Raw genomic sequence first — 20496 nt, 5'->3', positions numbered from 1 at the left:
ACTTGTCCACTTGTTACTTGCCACCTGTTATTTGTTACTTACCTTGCCTATGTATAATTTAATAAATCCTTGTTTCGTTTATCCCTCGGCTCCGTGTTCCTTCCATCAGCGTAAGCCGTGACACTTATAGTATTCTCCAATGTCTTTCTGCACAGGCAGGCTTAAAGGCAGGTCTCTCAGCCAATGAGTTTGAAGGAAATTATGACTCCAAATCTCAGCCAATTAAAGACAAGCTGAAGAGTGTCACTCAGGAAGCACTGGAGTATAAAGTCAGTGCATTTTACATTCATATAAACCCCCAAATAAATATTGAGGATTTTCTTCCAATAGTTCGTGCATCATGAACAGTGAGTGATCTGATTGCTACAGTATTTTTCTCTGTGCGACTACATATTTTCACTGAAATGACATTTTGTAAAATGATTGCATTGCAATTCAGTTTGTGCAAATCCAGAACAGAGAGTTGCGCTCATCTGTGGTTGAGTATACTTTTGAAAGCTGTGTGGATGCGGCACTGCGTGAGATGGAAAGGAACTCTGAATCTGAAGAGTACCCGGGTCTTAAGTTTTGTCATCCTACACACGTGACACGTGACTGACCACTTGCTCGCACCAACAGGAAGAGGAGAGGTCAGTGTTACTCTCTACACTCCACTTAGCCTGAGTGATTCCTACTCTTTTAGTCATTGAGGAGACATGGAAAACAGTGCATACTGCAGGAATGGTATAATGGAAAATATTAGTGGTTTTGAAATTTTCGGTATCGCGGTAATCGGCCCATGCGTAGTTACGGCCCTAGATTAGTCAAAATATTTCAAATTACAACTGCATTGTTTTACTTTTTGTAATTAAAAGACAAATATTTTGTCATTTAAAATTTCTTAATAATAGTATTAAAATATTGTCTTGTTCCAGTGAACCAAGTATCTGTATTTTGTCTCATCTCTCTGTATTGTCACACCCCTGTCGATAAGTGGTTATATAGCTCATAATTTGATGTGAAGTGTTGAATAAAGTGTATGATATAACTTTCATTCTTCAGGTCAAACATATATTCATGAAACAAAATCAGTTTGAATAATGAAAGCAATAACTAGTAGCAATAGTATCATTTCAAATGTTAAAGAATAGACCCCACCATCCCGCCTCCATCCCGTCTCAGGATTTTTTTTTTTTTGCTTTAACCACTGCCACATGCTTTAAACGCTCCACCATTATTCCCGTCCCAAAGAAACCAATTACTGGACTTAATGACTTCAGACCTTTGGCTCTAACATCTGTGGCCATGAATTTAGAATTTTGAAAGACTGGTTGTTGCTTATCTGAAGGACATCACTGGACCCTTACTGGACCCCCTGCAGTTTGCCTACAGAGCAAACAGGTCTGTGGATGATACAGTCAGCATGGGACTGCACTACATCCTGCAACATCTAACAGATAAGGGACTTATGTGAGGATCCTGTTTGTGAATTTCAGCTCGGATTTTAACACTATCATCCCAAACCTCCTCCTGTCCAAATTAACTCATCTCTCTGTGCCCACCTCCGTCTGTCAGTGGATCAACAGCTTCCTGACAGACAGGCAGCAGCTAGTGAGGCTGGGAAAATTCTCATCAAGCACCCGTACGATTAGCATCCTCGCCCCCCAGGGTTGTGTCCTCTCCCCACTGCTCTTCTCTCTCTACACCAATGACTGCACATCTAAAGACCTCCCTGTCAAGCTCCTAAATTTTTTTTTAGACGACACCACACTTTTCGGTAGGGCTGTGTATTGCCAAGAATCTGGTGATACAAAATGTATCACGATACAGGGGTTGTGGTACGATATGTTGCGATACATTGTGATACTGTAAACAAGGCGATATATTGGGATATTTCTTATTTTAGGACTGGGATATATATTTTAGGAAAGCTGTCATTAAGAACACACCACCATATGCAAACCTTAGCAATAAATAAATGAATAACAATTATTTAACCAGAACACAGTGGGATCGGCATTTGCAGTAATCAGTCCCTGTAACATTCAACATTATTGAACCACTTTTTCTGCAGTATGAGTAAAGGGTTGAGGGATAAATTAAAGTGCTTGCAGAATCCTTTAGTTTAATGTATAATACGTATAAAATGTATTTTATAAAAAGACCATATATATTTTTAGACCCTGCTTAAAAGGTAAAAAAAAGGCCTGTCATGTCTATTTGATCACTTTTTATTAATGACTTGCTGATTAACCAATTTTATCTGGTTTTTGATGCAACCGAATGTTGAATGATGCAATCTTACTACAGACTATTTGAAGTCCTTCAACTTAAAACCATCAGCTGTCAGATACTGAAAGCAAGTGCTGACAAAACAGTTTTCATTCTAAACTATAAACACTGGAAGAAAGGAAAACCTGTACGCCCTCTTCTATTGTTTTTAATGGACACTGATTGAGTCAGGAGGTATGCCTGGATGTCTGAACATCCTAGAGAAACTTGAGGAGCTGGATAATCAGGTTTTGGTTAGGCTAGATTCAGGAAGAGGAAAATGTCACAAAAACTGAAAATGATAGATGAGATTAGTTTCACACAAGTAGAAATAAATGCCGGGTCTGAGCATTTAACTGGATTGAGTGTAATTTCACAGGGTTTGACAGCTGTAAATGATACTCTGTGAAATGTAGAAATGTTTTGGCACTGTAATGAACCCTTTGGCTGTAAAATTTTTTTTTTAGCACTACAGAAAAGGAGGGTGTTACCAACAACAGCAAGTGAAGAGACGGAGCACAGGTGAAAAGGGTGGAGCTAAGTAACCAACAAAGGTGCAACCTAGACAAACACAAGCAGGTTTATTATACAGTACACCATAAGGAGATTCTCTAGAAACAAGGAAGGAGACCACTGAAAGATACTAATGGCGCAGTAAAACATGGGACAGAGTGATGTATTCTACAATGGGATATAATTTCCATTATGGAAAACTATCTGAATAGAGACAATCTAAAACACAAGGAAAGACTGAACATCAAGGAGTAAGACTAGCTACAACCACAGAGTCCAGCAGGTAGGCAAATACGGACCTGCAAACAAAGCCACCAAAGTTAAATACATGACTTTGTTTTGTTGTTTACAAAGCAGGCCTGCTTGTGGAATTAGCTGTCAGATGATTTGATAATTTATTTATTGTGAATTAGTTTGTATTATAAAGTGCACAGAACACATATGTTGATGTCAAAACATTCCTCAATTATGTCTAAAAACATTTTGATGGAAACGGTTTGGTGATAAACTTTTTTTCTGGATTATTTGATAAAGAGAAAGTTAGAAAGGGACAGCATTTATTTGGATTTTTTTTTTTGAACATTATAAATGTCTTTATTGTCACTTTTGATCAACTGAATATTTGCTGAATAAAAGTATTGGACCGCTTTTAAATACATTAAGTCAAGATATTTAGGCTATGTATAATACATCTCAGTTGCTTATGTGGGTTTGATAATGAAAAATGCAGACAGACAGGTTGAGCATCATAATTCCAATAAAAAGGCTGTTCCGTGTATGCGTCAGAAACAGAGATAATACAGTGGCATTTTACTTCACAGTCTGAAAACACATTTAGCCACACTTATATACATAGAAAAAAACACATTTACCTAGTAGCACAACACAGCTGACAATTGCAGCCATGGACACACACAAAGTATAGCAAGTATTAGTCCTGTTGTACTGACATTTAGAATGATGACTCATTCAAAAATGAGTTCACCTCATATTACACATGGAACGTAAGTGTGTAGTGTAGTGTCTTGGAGATTATACTTACAAGGTACTCTCATATACACACACATCATTTACTTAAGTACACAGTAAATATTTACATGGGACATCTATTTCCTAGTATTTTCCCCCTATTTTCTTTCTGGGATTATTTCCTGAAAAAAATTATGATGTTGATGATGTTGACAAAGATGTGTATCAACTACCCAAAGCCTTATATGCCGATAAGAAACACTGATCATGTTACGCTGACCCAGATTTCAGCATGATGTTTCATACTGCCATTATAGAAGACTTCAAATCAACCTAAAAACACAGCTCAATATTTTAGTAAACAAGTAAGTAATTAATTTTAAAAATCTCAAACTTTTTAATCCAGATTCTGTCTCTGCGCAGGATGGCTACTCCTTCTAGTTCTGCGTTTTCTGAATGTAAAACTGGAGACACATTGTGTGGTGAGTAGATCATGTCTCTCGGAGAAAACAAAAAGACATCATCACCATTAGATGAGTATGTTACCAAAGTTGTAAGCAAAAATTGTAAAATGTGATTTGCTCCCTCAGAGATCCGTGTGTATGAACAGGAAGTGATAATCGTACCAGTGTTGTTTTTGATGAGTTTCTTGGTCACGCTGGTGTTTTTGCTGCTGCTGAAGTTCTGTCCTGAGAAGGTGGATCGCCTGCAACCCAGGTCCAGTCAAACAACCAAGACTAGGAGAAACTTGCAAGGCATTGATGGTGAGTCTCTACACACACATACACACACACACACACACACACACACACACACACACACACACACATACATACATATATATATATATATAGTGGGGAAATTTATTTTGATCTCATGCTGATTTTGTAAGTTTGCCCACTTACAAAGAAATGAAGGGTCTGTAATATTTATGGCAGGTTTATTTTAACAGATAGAGAGAGAATATCAACCAAAAAATCCAGGAAAAAAAAAACTAAAAGTATTTTTCCCCAAGCAAAACTTGACTTAGTACTTGATGCAGAAACCCTTGTTGGCAAGCACAGAGGTAAGAGAAGTTTTTTTGTAGTTGGTCACCAGGTTTGCACACATCTTCTTTTTCTTGGCTGTCATTGGGCAACTCAAAGTTTCAGCTCTCTCTGCAGACTTACTATGGGATTGAGGTCTGGAGACTGGTTAGGCCACTCCATGACCTTAATGTGCTTCTTCTTGAGCCACTCCTTTGTTGCCTTGGCAGTATGTTTCGGTTCATTGTCATGCTGAAAGGCTCATCCATGACTCTTCTTCAGGGAAGGAGCTTCTTGTCCAAGATTTTACAGTACATGGCCCCACCCATTTGCCGCTCAATGCAGTGAAGTCATCCTATACCCTTAGCAGAAAAACAGCCCGAAAGGATTGTTACAAATGTTTTGCTTGGAGACTGTGGTCCCAACTGCCTTAAGATCATTAACAATCTCCTCTCAGGTAGTTTTGGGGCTGATCCCTCACCTTTCTCATGATCATCCTTACCCCATGAGGCAATATCTTGCACAGAGCTCCAGACCGAAGCTGATTAATGGTTGATTTGTATTTCTTCCATTTTTGAATAATGGCACCAACAGTTGTCTCCTTCTCACCAAGCTTCTTGCTGATGGTCTTGTAGCATATCTTGTCTCTGACATCTTTTGACAGCTGTTTGGTCTTGCCCATGGTAGTGGGAAAGGTTGGAATGGAAGATACAGATTGTTTGGATAGGTGTTTTATACACCTAATAAGCTGACATTAGGAGTAAAAAAGTGTCAGGACTAATCTGTTCCACATGGGCACATAATCAATCTGTGAGAGCCAGAATTCTTGCTGGTTGCTAGGGAATCAAATACTTTTTTCACTCACTGAAATGCAAATCAATTTCTAACCTTTATATAATGTTTTATATATATTGTTGATATTCTGTCTCTATCCGTTAAATAAACCTAACATAAAAATCACAGACCCTTCATTTCTTTGTAAGTGTGCATATATATATATATATATATATAAATAACATTTGCTAAACGTATTAAATGCAAAAATTTTACATGTTTGATGTATAGCAAAATTCATAGCATAATCACAAAAATGTATTTCCTTATTAATAACAAAAATAATGTCTGTATATAACAGAGGGATTAAATATTAGCTTTAATGTTAAAAATAAATGTTGCATCTCAAATGCAAACCACTGTGTCATTTACACTTACGTGTCATTGCAAGGGCTTAAGAATCACGACTCTAATCTACATTGAGACTGTTTTCACAAAATGGTTTTTGATACTGACTTCAAATAAACAAACATGACATTTGGGCGATAATATATTTTAAGTATGCTGTTCTGTTTTTTCATACTTTAAGTCAATGAATCCCAACTTAACACTCTCTCTTTCTATCTCCCCATACATAGCTCCGCAGGGTCTGAATGCTCTTGAAGGTGAGCCCATAGCGTTGGACACTACGTCTTACATGACGTTCAACCCAGTTCGAGACTCCTATAGAACTGAACATGCCTCCTTCAATCCCAACAATGTGGCCTTTACTGATGGCGGAGGCACTTTTGGCGCCACAGCTTCAGCCTTCTCAAAGCCCAGGGAAATTCCACGACAGCGACTACCGGAGAACTTCAAAGGGGTGTCTCCTCTCCCGGTATCATACTCTCTGAAGTCAGACAGCTCCGTCTCAATCTACAGGGCTCGTATGGAAAACAGAAACGTGGTGCTGCGTGTACTTAAAGGTGCCCTGGTGATTCATGATATAGTCATAACATCTGACTGAGATCTTGAATTCCAGTTTCACACACCTTTTTTTGTTCTCATACTCAGATTCAGCCAGTAACCAGGAAAGTCAGTCATTCTTGGGCTTTGCGTCCTTCCTTTCTCAGTTAGGGCCCCATCCCTTCTTACCGGAGCTTCTAGGAGTTATATCCTTGCGAGCTCCTCTCATTACTGTTATTGAAGAGATGGAGAACAGAGATCTGCTCGGATTCCTCTGGAGGTGTAGACAGGTAAGAGGTTTGACCAAGATGTTTTGTAGCAGTGGTTCTCAATTGGTGGGAAACAGCCATACATAGGCCATGAGCCAATTTTTTTTTACAAAGTTCTAAAATGCTTCCTTTATCTTATGTTGTTGATCTCAAAGGTTGTGCATCTTACATAAACGTATTTTGGTGCAAATTCTTTTGTTATTTGTTATTAACAGGATAATGTTGGACCAGACGGCATGTATCAAATGACAGAAAAAAAGATCTTCACGATGGCTTCACATGTGTCCTCTGCACTGGTGAGCACAATATTGTTATCACCATATTTCTAATTGTCAAATTCAAGCATTTTGGTATTTGGCAATGTAAGCACTAGTTGGAACAAATATGATACAACTGATGGTATTGTGTGATATTTTGGTTCAGTTTCAAGGATAGAGATCCTCTGAGCTTTCTTGCTTCTTTCTCTGTAGGACTTTCTCCATAGCAAAGATCTTCTCCACTGCAACATCAAAGCTCACAGTGTGTTAGTCAGCAGGATTTGTACTGCAAAACTCTGGGGTTTGGGTGATTTGTTTGCAAGGACATCAGCAAGTGCTAATCACAGTGAAGATCCTGGAAGAAAAAAGTGGCAGGCTCCTGAGCTACTTGCCAAGAGACCAGCCACTCCAAAAAGTGATGTGTAAGTAAAAAGCACAATACGTGTTATCGGAGGAAAACAGCATTCATGTTTTCAGCTCAAATACATGTATTTCTTGATCTTTTTTGCAGTTGGTCATTCGGGCTGCTGCTGTATGAAATGGTGACTCTTGGTGAGTTTGCGGTCTGGTTCTTTTGGGATGATTCAAGTTGACTGTATCTTGCTTATAATGATTAATAACACTCACCTTTAACTTCTCTCATGTTTTTGTTTATCCTATTCTTTATACTTTCAGGTGAGGTCCCCTTTGCTGAAATCCCTGCAAAGGAACTTCTGCAGTATCATCAGCGAGGGAAAACCCTGAAGAAACCGAACAACTGCTCAAACTCACTGTAAATGCACCTTTAGAATTGTTGTTTTGTAAAATAATTGTATTCATTGGTTATACAGTGTGTATTTTCAAAATAACCAATTGTTACTATCGCTCTTCTCCAGTTATTCACTTATCAAAGCTTGCTGTCAGTGGAAGGAACATGACCGCCCCTCACTGGCTGAGGTCAGGCGTAAACTCCAATCAGGAGAGAAGAGTGCCAATGACAGCAGTGTTATACGTGTGCCTGGGCCAATCAATATTGAACAGTATCTGAAGGAAGCAGGTTATGAAGAATCCAACAACTACACCATTTTCTAAAACTTCACATGCCTCTTCACAATACATCACACATATATAAATATATTATTTAGTGTTTAGTGTGGTGTAAACTGTTCATCTCCAGTGCTTCCTGCTGAGTGAATCGAGTGTTGACATTTAGAGAATGTTTACAGATATTATTCTTTATTGCAACACTGCCAAATTCTAGGATTTTATGTTACCATGAATAAAATCCTAAATGAATTGTATAGTTAGATATTTGAACCTGATGCGATTAAAAGGTGGAGTTTAAAGCAATAAACACTGAAATGTTTCAAACTTACTTGACTGATCTGATCAAGCAAAATTTAGCAATACAATAGCCAGGTTAATGATGCAGCCTTGTTTAAAGACATGTGGCATGTTTATTTCCAATTTTAAATTAAACAAAAGATTTGACTGACTTTACCTGTTCAACTTTTGGATATTTTAAACACCATTACAGGAGCAGAATTGTTCAGAATCACAGTCTTGCTGATATTCAAAGTACCGACACTGGGAGTGTGATATTACTCTTATAGAACAGCATAATAAACAACAAATAAATGAGTAACTCACTTTTTAGACACAGCATGGGCAGTCATTTGATCTATGTTTGCTCCACCAATGAAAATACTTCTGGCTGACAGGTCCCAGCACAAGGCTGACACATTCATTTTCAAAAACCTAGAAACTAATACTAATTTGCCAAACAGGAAATAAAGACTTGAGAAAAACTGGTTGTGAATGGCGCAGCACCCTCTTTATTCATATTTAAGCATACAAAGAAACTGAAAGCAAACAGCTTTCTTAGGAGCTCTCTCTCTCTCTCACTCTCTCATAAACATTTACACACTACCTCATCATACTGGTGCTGCAAGACTCTCAATTAAAGCTACTAATACTTGTCTATGAAGCTGGTAAACTGTACCCAAAAATAATGATGCTACTTTTCAATACAAATGAAAAGTTTTCTACCATCTACTGTAGAAAAAACAAACAAACAAAAAAAAACATTTATTGTTCTAGATTCAGTTATCCAATCATTCCTTCAGTCTGTGATTTACAAAAAGAAACAAAATCTACTTCCATTCAGTAATACTGTGTAGTGAGAGCATTACAGATTTTCCATCTCTCACAGCCTCTGAACCATTAACAGCAGTGAATCAGGTATGTAAACGCAGAAAGCTGCGGTATGAAAGCACTAATAGCTGCAAAAACCATTTTTATAGTTTCATAGCAGACAGTTGTATAGTGTATGGGAATCTAATTGTATTAACTTCCTAAATCACACACTGAAGACAATCAACAATCCCTTAATCAAGTACTGATCAACCGAAAACAACAGGCTTTCCAAACAAAAGTAGTGAAATGACACTAAAGTTGACTTTTTTGGGGGAAAATAAGGGAAGCCATGAAGGAAAATGCAGCTGTAAGAGGCAACATACTGTTGTCTTTTTTAGAAAAGCAACTTATTCACATCTTTGACTCTGACAGTCAAAAGCACTACAGGTATAACATTGATTATTGTCTCTAAAGGCATTACCAATCATACTTTGATTACTACTGTTTAACATAACTGACAAACACAAAAGGACTACAGATTTACAGTGACATCTTCAAATCAGAGATGCGAAGCTCACATGCCCAAATATAATATATGTAGCACATTAAAATCCAGAATCGAGATGTATTATGTTTATCACCTCCTAACTAAATGATTCTGTCATTTATAGATTATACATTATTATCTTTGTGCTATGTTTTCATTTAGGATCACTCCCAGTATTCTTTCTAGAACTTTTTGAAAACAGGACAAATCAAAGTGAGAACTAGTCAGTTCCAATCTAGCCATCATAAACAAAAATACTACCGTAAATAATTAGCTTTAATAAGGCATCACTTCAGATGTCATTCATTCCAGCTCTTCGCTGTTTTTCAATTTTTTCTTTTTTGGATTAATCTCTAGGTCAGACATAAAATCCTATGTCTTTTCATGACCATCAGTTTCAGTTTCTCAGGCTGGTGACAGAAGTATAAAACTATAATCCTGCTTCTTCTCTCTCTCCATCCCTCGTTCAATCCTTAAGGCTGTTGATAGAAGCACATATTTTGAGGGCAGGACCGAGTTTGATGTTCATGGTGGACATAAGATGCTCTTCCTTTAGTAGCATGAGCGCTTGGCCATCAATTTCCTGCGACAGGAACTGGGATGCCAGGTCCTCACAACCTGCAAGACATGGAGGGGTATATGATATAATATAGTAAATATACAGGTGGACACAAAGCATACATGCAGAGGAGGATCAGAACACTAACCTTGAAGAGAAGAGATGAACTGACACACTTCGTCCACACTCCAGTGAGCAGGGTTGCCAGATAGGAAGAGGTTCTCATCCACTGGGAGGTCACTTGGTGCTGTGTCATCCAACTGAGGGCCACAGTGGGTTTGTCTTGGGCATGAGAATGATGAGCTGGGAGAAATTGACAAGTAGTCTTCCTCTTCCTCACCCTCACAGCTGGAAATGTCCTCAGAACGGCTAGATTCTGACCGACACTGCGAAAGAGAGAGAAAAACATTGAGCATATTCATAATAATATACAAAAGTTGTTTTTTTTTTTTACAAGGTTTCATTTCCCCTTGGGTGACTTCATATCTACACTGCAGTTCAAATTTTTTTATTTTATGTTTCACTCTTATTCTCACAAACTTTGTAATTTGTTCTTGTGATGGCAAAGCTGAATTTCCGAAGCCATTACTCCAGGCTTTATTTTCACATGATCCTTCAGAATCATTCTAATATGCTGATTTGGTGCTCAATAAACATTTTTATTATTAAAAACTACGGCTGGTAATTTAATGCATTAATTAGTTTAATTATGGAGAAAAATAACACATTTAAATTATTAACGCATTTAACGCACTTGCCCTGCCCCAGACCGATGTGGATCATCTGCCATTTCATACAGTCGATTAATGACTAATATGAGGCAGAGCAACAACTTACTGCGAGATGGAGCCTAGAGAATATCCCTAAAATTCAAGATATGGGGCAAAATGCCCGTCACATAGTTAAGAAATATCACACGAGAAGTAGGCTAAGTGCAATATCACATTAGTGCAAATGTCATACTCATCTTATACAACAGTTCATTAAGAAGTTAATATTGTGTTATTTTAGACGCAATGGTCTGTTTTGCTCAGTTTTGCCAACCAGAAGATAAAGATAAAGCAGAACTGTTTATCTCCGAGCAACCCACGGCGGCATTTCATTTCTTAATCCACGTTTTGAACAAATTTAGTGAACCATTTGGCGCATTGGCTATGAAGTGGTGCTGCACAGACCGATCGGTGTGTGACATCAGAGTACAGCGAGAGTGATTCAAAAGCACAAGGAGTCGTCTGCTCTCTAAAGCTCTTGCGGTTCTGTGATGTCACACACCGATCGGTCTGAGGGTGATGACCCGCTTTAAGTTCAACAAGCCTAATGATTCAATCAACCATTCATAAAGAACCATTTACTTCACTCCTAAATGAATCAGCCATTTGAACGAATCTAATGAAAGAATAAATGACTCGATGACTCAATCATTAAAACATTTACCACAACCTACAGGCAGTTTTAGTTTATTATTTAGAGTATCATTTCATTAAAGAAATAATGTAATAATTTCATAGTAATAATAATAAAATATGAAAATAAATTATTAAAGTTATAGTTCACCCAACCAAAAATGACAATTCTGTCATCATTTACTCACATGGTCCAAAAGAGTAGGCTATATGTAATCAATTTTAGCAAACAAAATAGTTCTTGCTGAACCTACTTTTTGTAATACCTGTTTGATGCGTTACTCAACAATGATTTTAAATGATCTTTTCGGAGTAATTTCTACAAATTTGATGTGTGATTAATTCGATTAATTTGGCAACACATCATGTAATTAATTAGATTAAAATTTTTAATCGCTTACCAGCCCAATTAAAAACAGTTGCTGTTCTGCTTAATATGTTTGAGGAAACCGTGATACATTTATCTCAGGATCCTTTGAGGAATACAAAGTTTACAACAATGGCATTTTATTATAATATTTTGTAACATAGATGTCCTTACTGTCACTTTTTATAAACTGAATGCATCCTTGCTGAATAAAAGTATTAATTAAAAGTACTTAAAAATACTTCTGACCTTTTGAACGGTAGTGTATATATGATTTTAATTTGATTATCATATAATCAGGTTGCTGCAATGTCCATTATCTCACCTTTACAGAAAGATGACTGCCTGTTATTTTAGCACAGGCGATCTCAGAGCTGCTTCTGCGAGGACCCCTGCGTCTAGCAATAACATCCTGCACAACAGGACCCCCTGGTGGTCGTTCGACACCCTCAAGACCCCTACTAACACGGTAATGGTTACTACAGCTGACATTGTACCTGTTTGAAAAGCACATACTCATTCAGGTTAATTCATAATTAATTACATTTATTAAATATCATTTTTAGTATTATTAAAAATACATTTTAAGAATCTATTAATGATATGGGCTGATTTTGGTCTCACCTCTTAGCACAGGTTTTGGAACAGAAGCGCTTTGATCGTCTGAACTGGCTGGCGGGTGCAAATCTTAAACAGTATTCACACTTTAATTCTGAAAACGATATATAGACACAGTGTGTAACAGACAGAGAAGATATAAATATATCTGAACAACTTTATTGTAGGAAATATTTTTTCACAGCTTTGAAACAAAAACTCACTATCAGAGCGGATGTTCTCTGGATGTAGGATGGGTGGAACAGCCACAGGAAGTTCTTTCAATGGCCCAGTCACCTGTCAATCAGAAGGAACAATTAAAGTGTGTTCTATTCCTCTCAGACCTCTGCTCCACTAATTAATGAGTGCCTTAACACCGGAATTTCTTTATTTTGTGGTCTGAAAAAAATAAATAAATGCATTTCCATGAAAAACTAGATTTGTATTTAGCTGATACACTCACAGGGAAAGGTTCGGCTCCCTCCTGGATAACGAAGCCCTCAATGAGGTGAGTGAGGACCTGAGGTTTGACCACAGCCTGTGGGACAGGTGCTCGATCACCCTGTCCTCCTCCACGAGAGAGAGGGAGAGAGAGAGAGAGAGTAGGAGGAGAGGAGAATGCTATCTCTGGGACTAAACAACAAATAGACAAGGAGAAACAGACGGTTCAGAAGAGCAAAAACATTCATACAAATGACAAGAATAAATAGTGATTCAACTAGGGTTGCAAAAAGGTGGACAATTTCCAGTAGATTTCAGAAACATTCCAGAAATTTTGGAAACTTTCCAGCATTTTTTGGAATCTTCCAGAAATGTTTGGAAATTTTCCACCCCTTTGCAACCATAGATTCAACCGTGTTTACGGTTTAATTAATCACTTAATTAATTATGGAAAATATGTGAGCAAAAAAAAAAAAAAACCACTGTTTTAAATAACACTACAATTATTATTACACTATGATTTTTTAAAATGTTTTTAAAGAAGTATCTTATTTCTTATCTTATCTAGATACATTTAATAATCATAATTAAAACAGTAATGATGTAAAATATTTTTCACAATATAAAATAATTTCTGTATTTTAATATATTTTTAATGTAATTTATTCCTGTGATGGAAAAGAAACATTTATTGCTATTAATGCTGGAAACAGTTAATGATAATGTTTTTTTGGAAACCATGATACATTTTTCCAGGATTCTTCGATGATTTGAAAGTCCAAAGGAACAGCATTTGTTTGGAATAGAAATTGTTAGTTACATTATAAATGTGTTTACTCTTACTTTTGATCAAACTATTGAACCATTCCCTTGCTCAATAAAAGTATTAATTTCTTGAAAAAAAAATGTTACTTACCCCAAACCTTTATAAAATAGTGTATAGTTTATAAAAGAAGAAAGAGAAAAAAAGAGAAGCATTTTGCAATAAACACTGTGACTGAGTCATAATGTTCCTGCCTATGGCCCACCTGTATCTAGTGAAGGAGCTGGTGAGAGAGGAGGGGCGGAGTCTTGCATTGACGGACTGGCATTGACGGCCTCGGCTGACATCTCATGCGGTAAATCTGATTCAGATTTCCTTTTTAATGGACCAATCCCAGGCTTCGTCTACAAGAGAAGGAAGATTGCATGAGTGCCACAGCATGGACAGACCACAGGGAAATACAATTCACCCATTATGTACTAACCAGAGCTGGTCCAGACTGAATGAAAACAGAATCTCCAGAGTTATTCTGTCCATCCATCGAGTGTGTGACCGAAACAGGATGACCCTGACTCGACGCGGGGCTCTGATTGGTTTGCATCTGAGACATTGGGAGGGCACTTTGGGCTGTTTTAAGGCACATGCCTGCTCCACCAGTTTCCACAGCAGTCACCATTGTTAGAACATTGCTACCAGAGTTATTGACAGGCACGACAGCCGTAGCATCCTGCTGGGCACAACAGGTCCGAGCTTGGGCCACTGCTAAAGCCTGGGAGTTTCCTAGTGTGCTCTGCCTCGCTCCGACCAGCTGAACTGGGACATGAGGGTGATGGCCTCCCATGGCCTGCCCATTGTTGGGTGGTGCTGGGAGAATGGGAGGTGGGTGGCGAGGGGGCATCTGCAATGGCAGCCGATGTCCCTGAGCCGTTTTAGGTTGAATTGGCACATGCCCCGTTCCATGACCCAGTTTTTCAGTGCTCAGATTCACCCCCGTCTGCTGGAGTGGCTGCACCACCAATGTCTGGGCAGTCATGTTAGATTTGTTTGCTACCGTGCCCATTGGATAGCCTTGAGAAGATGTAGGAACATTGGAGGTGGGCACCAGGATGTGGGTAACGGTGGCTGTAGCCGCTGGTACTCCTCGAGCTTGGCACAAGCCAGATTGAGAAAGGAGGAGCTGGGAGAGAGGGAGCGAGGGGGCAGGCGAGGAAGACGGCGGATTGGAGGGACCTCCTGCTTGCTGTGGGGTGACAGCAGATTGGTTCACGCCCTTCAAGTTGAGACCAGGCATGCTGGGATTGGTGGCGTTGGAGCAGTTTTGCAGTTTGGTGTTGGGGAGCGGTTGAGTCTGTGGTTGGATCTGCTGGGCTGACTGACCAAACTGCTGTGGTGTCTGAGTTTGCTGGTTAAGTGGGAATGAGCCTTGGAGGTCAGAGAGAGATAAACAAACTTCAGTTCATTTCATAGTCAGTGCAACTGGGAAATGATTGCAGCAGACATACTGTATACATTTGGGAATCTGAAATGCAATAAAAGGCGAAACAACAGGGAGTGACTGTGTAGATGCATTCTTAAGACTTGTAAAATTTAACTTTTTGTTTTCTGTGACATTTAGTAATAAATGTGTTCATATTTAAACTTGTCAGATAAGGACATGTTTTGCCATCTATGCTACTGTTTTCTTTCTTTTTTTCCTCAGCTAAAGTGTTTATGAATGTTGATGGCTTGGAGTTTCCTCTAGAAGTGCATAATGTCCAGAAATTATTGCATATTTTCATTTTAAATAAAAATTGTTAATGTTTTAATGTATCAAATGCATTTATTTGATTAAAAATATAGTAAAAACAGTAATATTGTAAATATTACCACAATTTAAACTGATTCCTTTCAGTACATTTTTCCTTCATGTAATTTACTCCTGTGAAGGCAAAGTGGAATTTTCAGCAGCCATGATTATTTAATTTTTTTCAGGTTTCTTAACTGTCATAAAAATAAAATAAAATAAACTTAGTGACCCCTAAGCTTTTGAATGGGTGTATGTGAAAAATATATCAATTAATTATATTGTTTAAATAAAATAAAAATAAAAGAAGTTAGGTAAACTAAGACCACATTGTGATTTATACAATTAGAAATATGAGTAAAAAAAAAAAAAAAATAGTGTGTTGGAGCAGGGCAAGGGGAAATCTGAACTACTGGCTCGACTGGCCAAGCAGAATTTTTTATTGTTAAGCCCTGTAATATCTACACTTTAATCCTCACCACTTGTCTCCTTCCTGTCTGCAAACTCTGTCTTCACAGTAGCCACCCTTGGAGTGGACACGCAACGCATTGCCAAGTTCTGCACCTAAAAAGAGACAGACAAAAGGAAGTTATGCAAGAGGCAAAACAATGAAAAGTGTGAAAAGGAGAAGGATATACCAACATCACAATGAACAAAGAACTTAACACTCCAAACATACGAGACAAATTTCCACTGACAAGTAATTTTTTGTTTAAAACTGACAGTGAAATCCTATGTAACAGAATCACTTATTATTAAGAATATACACTGCCCGTCCAAAAAAAAAGTCACACACTCCAATATTTCATTGGAATGCCTTTAGCTTTGATTACAACATGTATTCGCGGTGGCATCATTTTGATAAGCTTCTGCAATGTCACAACATTTATTCCAGTCCAGAGTTGCATACAAGATCTTGTATTGATGATGGGAGAGTCAGACCGCTGTGCAAAGTCTTCTCCAGCACATCCCAAAGATTCTTAATGGGGTTAAGGTCTGACTCTGGACTGTGTGGTGACCAATCCATGTGTGAAAATAATATTGCGTGCTCCATAAACCACTCTTTCACAGTTTGAGCTGATAAATCCTGGCATTGTCATCTTGGAAAATGCCCGTACCATCAGGGAAGAAAAAATTAATTGATGGAATAACTTGGTCATTCAGTATATTCAAGTAGTCAGCTGAACATAACATAATCATCTATGCAGTAATTATCCAATGGGAGGATCCTACCTATTTGCTTAGTTAACTCCTGTGGTGATTTTTTTTTTTTGGATGGGCCGTGTATAACCATTAATAATATATCTGATGTTTCAAACTGCTGGAATACAGTGAAACTACAGCCAAAAAGTTAATACTGTTATTCTGGAAGAAAAAAGGAGGCTCGTACATATAAACTAAGGCTTGGAGAGATGATTTCTACTTTACATTTGGAATAAATTTAGTATAGTTTGAAGGGCAAATTTGAGCAGTTTGACAAAACCTGGCACCCTTTTCTCTTTTACCTAGATGGAAACCCTACAGACTAATCATCATTTGTTAATGTAATGTTTTAATATTTTTTCACTATACTTTACAATTTAATTTAAAAGGTCTTGTTAGGGATGGTTTGTGATGTGTTTTTTTCTCTCTTTTATAATTGTATTCTTTGTACACGTAACAGTGACGAAATATCTAAGATTGCAATTCCATCTTCAAAATCTTTCTCTTATAATAAAAATTATTTACAAAAAAAAAAAAGAGGAATATATTTGATGTTTAATATACAGTGGAAAAGACACAAAACTAAGCAACCTGGACTTTTTGCACGATGAAGTTGCTTAGGGAGTAGGATTCATTGCTTACTAGAGTGCCTCAGATTATGGCAGTCTAAAGTGTCAAGAAAAAAAACACCAAATGTCACACCTGATCATTGTCTGACTGGTTACTTGAGGATGTGGGAGCTGTTTCCTGTTGCTGCTGGGGCTGCTGTTGGGCAACCGTTGCCACAGCAGCTGTCGCTGTACCACCAGGCATGAAAATGAGCTGAGGGGTGAGAGGTGCCCTGAGAGAGCGGTTTACCTGTGGGTGGAAAGACCAGTAAAATGACACCCTTAGGAAAAGAGTAAGCTTGGATAAACATTACATGAATGGTCCCCAGGTGGGGCCTATAGTGCCATAAAAACATATACAGTATTAGCTCTTGGTCTGGATTTAAGTGCACTCTGACAAGACACTTACTCTCAGGTACATCTGACCCTGTCCACCTGAGTTTCCACCCAGCAAAACTGACTGGCTAAGGGCTGTTGAGGTTGCAGAGGTGGCAGGTCCCACTGGACGGGGGTTTGTCATGGTCCCTCCACCAGAAGTGGTACTTAAGTTGACCTAAAACAAGCACACAATAGATCAGCTCTAGCCTCTATTTAATAAAACATTCCAAAATGACTGTCAACAACCGCAAGCATATTTTTACAAACAAAGAGTTTGAAGTGAGCATGGTTCTAATTTCCATCAGCCAGGCCACACATTTAATCGATGTAATAGCACTCACTGTGCACTGTGCTGAACTTGTAGCTTGAGAGACACTGTTACTGGGAGAGCTGGACTGACGACTGGCTGCAAGAGTTGCCTGAAAATATAGAAAGGAAATACCTCAGGGTGAAATACTGAAAAAAAAAGAAAGAATAACAGTACAGCACTTGAATATTTTTTGGTGTAAAATTAATATTACAACATTCATGAAAAAAAGTTTTTAATGACAATATTAAGAATAACAGAAATTATAAAATTATAATTTTTTATTGGTAACAATTTTACAAAAAAAAAAAAAATTAATTACTATTGGCAAAGAATTATGGAAATTTTACAACTACAATGTAACTCCATGATAGCTATGAATTCATAAACACTTTGCTGAAAAACAATTACAATTAAATATGGTTATATACTGAAACAATGCTTATATCCTGAATATAAGATGTATATTCAGATTTCATGTGTAACGTGTAAAAACGTGTAAAACACAATCACGTACACTGCTCAAACATTTGGAGTCTGTAAGATATTTTGGTAGCACTTTATTTTACAGTCCTGTTCCCCATGTACATACTATGTACTTATTATAGTAATTACAATAACTATGTAATAACTAGGTACTAACCCTGAACCTACCCCTAAACCTAATCCTACCCTATGTAGTAACCTTGTATTACCAGAACTTTCTTAGATAAATACACTGTAAGTACACTATAAGTACATGTAAGTACATGTACTGTAAAATAAAGTGCAACCGATATTTTTCTTATGTTTTTAAAAAGTATTTTATGCCAAGGTTGAATTTATTTCATTAAAAACTGTAATATTGAAAAAAATATTAAGAAAATATTATAAAATGAAATTCTGTGATGCAAAGCTGAATATTCAGCAGACATAACTCCAGACTTCAGTGTCATATGATCCTTCAGAAATCATTAATCACCCAACCAGGTAAAAATTATGAACCCTCCAGTTAAAACACCAGGACTGAGATTTTAAAAACTGATCAAATTTGTAAAGAAAATATGCATAATTAGGTTGTTTTTCCTCATCTTGCTTGATATGATTTACTGATTGTGTTTGACCTGTTGCACAGCAGCCAGGTTATGGAGTTGAGCGCTGTTGATCTGCTGCTGCAGCATCAGTTGCTGGAAGTACTGAGCTGCATTGGGCTGCCGCTGTAACGCCTGCAGTGCCTGGAAACATATTCAAGAGTAGACAACTGTACTTCCCACAATTCAAGACAATTCAAGTCACAGAGTGGCACTGACATGAATAAGTGATTTAAAGTACACTTCAGTTTGGCTTTTTGTGGACTTCGCAGTGGCTTTGTGACCCACCTGCACGGCTTGCCTTTCATACAGAGACATTTGAGCTATCTGAGGGGGGCGGGAGTTTCCCCCTGACGCTGCGCTGCTATTGGCTGAGCTGGAGTTGGTCTGGTCTTCTCCTGCCTCCATGCTCACTGGATGGACGACCAGTCAATCAAACTTTGTAATAGAATACCAGAGAAAAAAATATGCATCAACAAAAGCTTTAGAAGAGTTTTTATGCGGTTTAAAAAAAAATGGATTAAAACTGCTAATTATAATCAAAACAACGGAGTAGCAGAACACTTTCGCACAGGCACACTTGTTAGAGCACTAAAGTCTGTTAAAACCTTTAGATAGAATCTCTTTAAAATAACCCAACGACGTTAAGTAGTATACAGCATTAGTAATAAACAAATAAAGGTTAAGGTTATCTGTCATCTGCGAGTGATGAATGATCGAGGTTCTACTGCATTAGTTCTGTGCAATATTCACATATCAGCAAGTTGCGATGCATACTAGACAAAATAACACCATGCACACTTATTTATTTTCACATGTGTACGAGCAGAAGCAATACACTGGGTGAAAATAGACCCCATGTCAACCCCCAGCATCTCTTTCGATGCTGCAAAAATGTTGGGCTAACTGGCGACTCCCAAAGTGCCAAACAGAAAGATTTTTACCTCTGCGACTGGCACTGTTTTTGCTTCCCTCTCTCGTAATAGAAACAACCAGCAGGAAACGTTGAGTCCACGATGCTTATGATATCGATAATATAGTGTTTATTTTTCGCTTTTGCGAGTATTGTTGGAATTCTTCAAACAACGGTGATTGTGAGGAGGCTCAAAAAAATTGATGAAACCCCGCCCCCCGCACTGTTTACTATTCTTTTTCCGGCGCCAAAAATGACGTGACAGATAGATGTCTTTCAGCGGTGTCATATAATTACACAATAAAAGTCCGTCAGTTTGTCTGTTTTTCTATGTTTTGTCCGTCTGTACAATGAATAAATAAATACACATTTGCAATACATACGCTAATACAGGTTAGAGATAACAAAAAATAGATGAAAAAAAATCCAGCGAACGTCAA

At 37.8% G+C, this 20496-nt stretch overlaps 2 protein-coding genes across 4 annotated transcripts; one reads left to right on the top strand and one right to left on the bottom strand.

Annotated features, from left to right (window-relative positions):
- The first annotated feature begins 2822 nt into the window (after positions 1-2822).
- Positions 2823-8356, top strand: styk1b (serine/threonine/tyrosine kinase 1b). Of its 2 annotated transcripts, none has more exons than XM_059568094.1 (10): positions 2823-3046; positions 4139-4214; positions 4323-4496; positions 6170-6496; positions 6585-6766; positions 6961-7041; positions 7216-7424; positions 7514-7554; positions 7678-7774; positions 7878-8356. In XM_059568094.1, exons 2-10 carry the CDS (start codon positions 4157-4159, stop codon positions 8071-8073), a joined length of 1365 nt encoding a protein of 454 aa, XP_059424077.1. In that variant the 5' UTR covers positions 2823-3046; positions 4139-4156; the 3' UTR covers positions 8074-8356. The 2 variants fall into 2 exon arrangements, with proteins under 2 accessions (XP_059424077.1, XP_059424076.1); XM_059568093.1 differs by having other exon boundaries at positions 2824-3046; positions 4156-4214.
- Positions 8357-9502: 1146 nt separating this feature from the next.
- phc1 (polyhomeotic homolog 1) lies at positions 9503-20278 on the bottom strand. 2 transcript variants are annotated; one of them, XM_059568091.1, is made up of 15 exons: positions 20088-20278; positions 19432-19581; positions 19177-19287; positions 18108-18185; positions 17798-17941; positions 17483-17638; positions 16057-16141; positions 14279-15216; positions 14060-14198; positions 13054-13223; positions 12815-12887; positions 12618-12705; positions 12319-12490; positions 10372-10609; positions 9503-10282 (listed from the first exon to the last, which is right to left on the bottom strand). In XM_059568091.1, the coding sequence occupies exons 2-15, from the start codon at positions 19549-19551 to the stop codon at positions 10131-10133; spliced, it is 2664 nt and encodes an 887-aa protein (XP_059424074.1). In that variant the 5' UTR covers positions 19552-19581; positions 20088-20278; the 3' UTR covers positions 9503-10130. The 2 variants fall into 2 exon arrangements, with proteins under 2 accessions (XP_059424074.1, XP_059424075.1); XM_059568092.1 differs by having other exon boundaries at positions 12319-12451.
- Between the last annotated feature and the right edge of the window lie 218 nt (positions 20279-20496).

This window comes from Carassius carassius, chromosome 15 (assembly GCF_963082965.1).
Source record: "Carassius carassius chromosome 15, fCarCar2.1, whole genome shotgun sequence".
Lineage (NCBI taxonomy): Eukaryota > Metazoa > Chordata > Actinopteri > Cypriniformes > Cyprinidae > Carassius > Carassius carassius.
The sequence above is the reverse complement of the archived record's forward strand: the minus strand, read 5'-3'. Positions and strand labels throughout refer to the sequence as shown.

Coding starts and splice junctions, on each gene's coding strand:
- styk1b (XM_059568094.1), top strand. CDS start 4,157: ATGGCTACTCCTTCTAGTTCTGCGTTTTCTGAATGTAAAACTGGAGAC. Junction 6,497..6,584: donor GGTGCTGCGTGTACTTAAAG/GTGCCCTGGTGA, acceptor TCTCATACTCAG/ATTCAGCCAGTAACCAGGAA. Junction 7,425..7,513: donor GCCACTCCAAAAAGTGATGT/GTAAGTAAAAAG, acceptor TCTTTTTTGCAG/TTGGTCATTCGGGCTGCTGC.
- phc1 (XM_059568091.1), bottom strand. CDS start 19,551: ATGGAGGCAGGAGAAGACCAGACCAACTCCAGCTCAGCCAATAGCAGC. Junction 12,706..12,814: donor AGAGAACATCCGCTCTGATA/GTGAGTTTTTGT, acceptor TATCGTTTTCAG/AATTAAAGTGTGAATACTGT. Junction 10,610..12,318: donor GCAGTCATCTTTCTGTAAAG/GTGAGATAATGG, acceptor TCTCTTTCGCAG/TGTCGGTCAGAATCTAGCCG.